Here is a 370-nt window from a genome sequence, read left to right as displayed (position 1 = left end):
AGCAGCAGCAGCAGCAGCAGCAGCAGCAGAGGCAGGAGTATCAGCAGCTGCTGCAGGTTGTTGCTGCTGCTGACGCTGCTGTATTGCTGCTGCTGCTGCTGCTGCTGCTGCTCCCATGCTCTCGATATGCAGGAAGGACGCAGCAGCAACAGCAGCAGCAACAGCAGCAGCAACAGCAGCAGCAACAGCAGCAGCAACAGCAGCGACAGCAGCAGCAACAACCCCACCACCGCCGCCAGCAACACCAGGAACACCAACAGCAGCAACAGCAGCAACACCAACAGCAGCAACAGCAGCAGCAGCAGCAGCAGCAGCAACGACCCCCCCACCACCACCAACAACAGCAGCAACAGCAGCAACAGCAGCGACC

General features: G+C 60.5%; 1 protein-coding gene across 1 annotated transcript in view; it reads left to right on the top strand.

Annotated features, from left to right (window-relative positions):
• Nucleotides 1-370, top strand: part of EMH_0093860 (uncharacterized protein) — a gene marked incomplete at both ends in the record, with an annotated part of 917 nt that overhangs the window by 207 nt on the left and 340 nt on the right. Inside the window, 2 exons of the mRNA XM_013502031.1 lie at nt 2-37; nt 133-370. Of these exons, the coding sequence (XP_013357485.1) occupies nt 2-37; nt 133-370 (274 nt within the window). The remainder of the gene's footprint in view (nt 1; nt 38-132) is intronic.

The sequence above is a fragment of the Eimeria mitis genome, genomic scaffold, assembly GCF_000499745.2.
Source record: "Eimeria mitis Houghton genomic scaffold, Emh_scaff8127, whole genome shotgun sequence".
Lineage (NCBI taxonomy): Eukaryota > Apicomplexa > Conoidasida > Eucoccidiorida > Eimeriidae > Eimeria > Eimeria mitis.
This window is presented reverse-complemented; position numbering and strand designations above follow the sequence as displayed.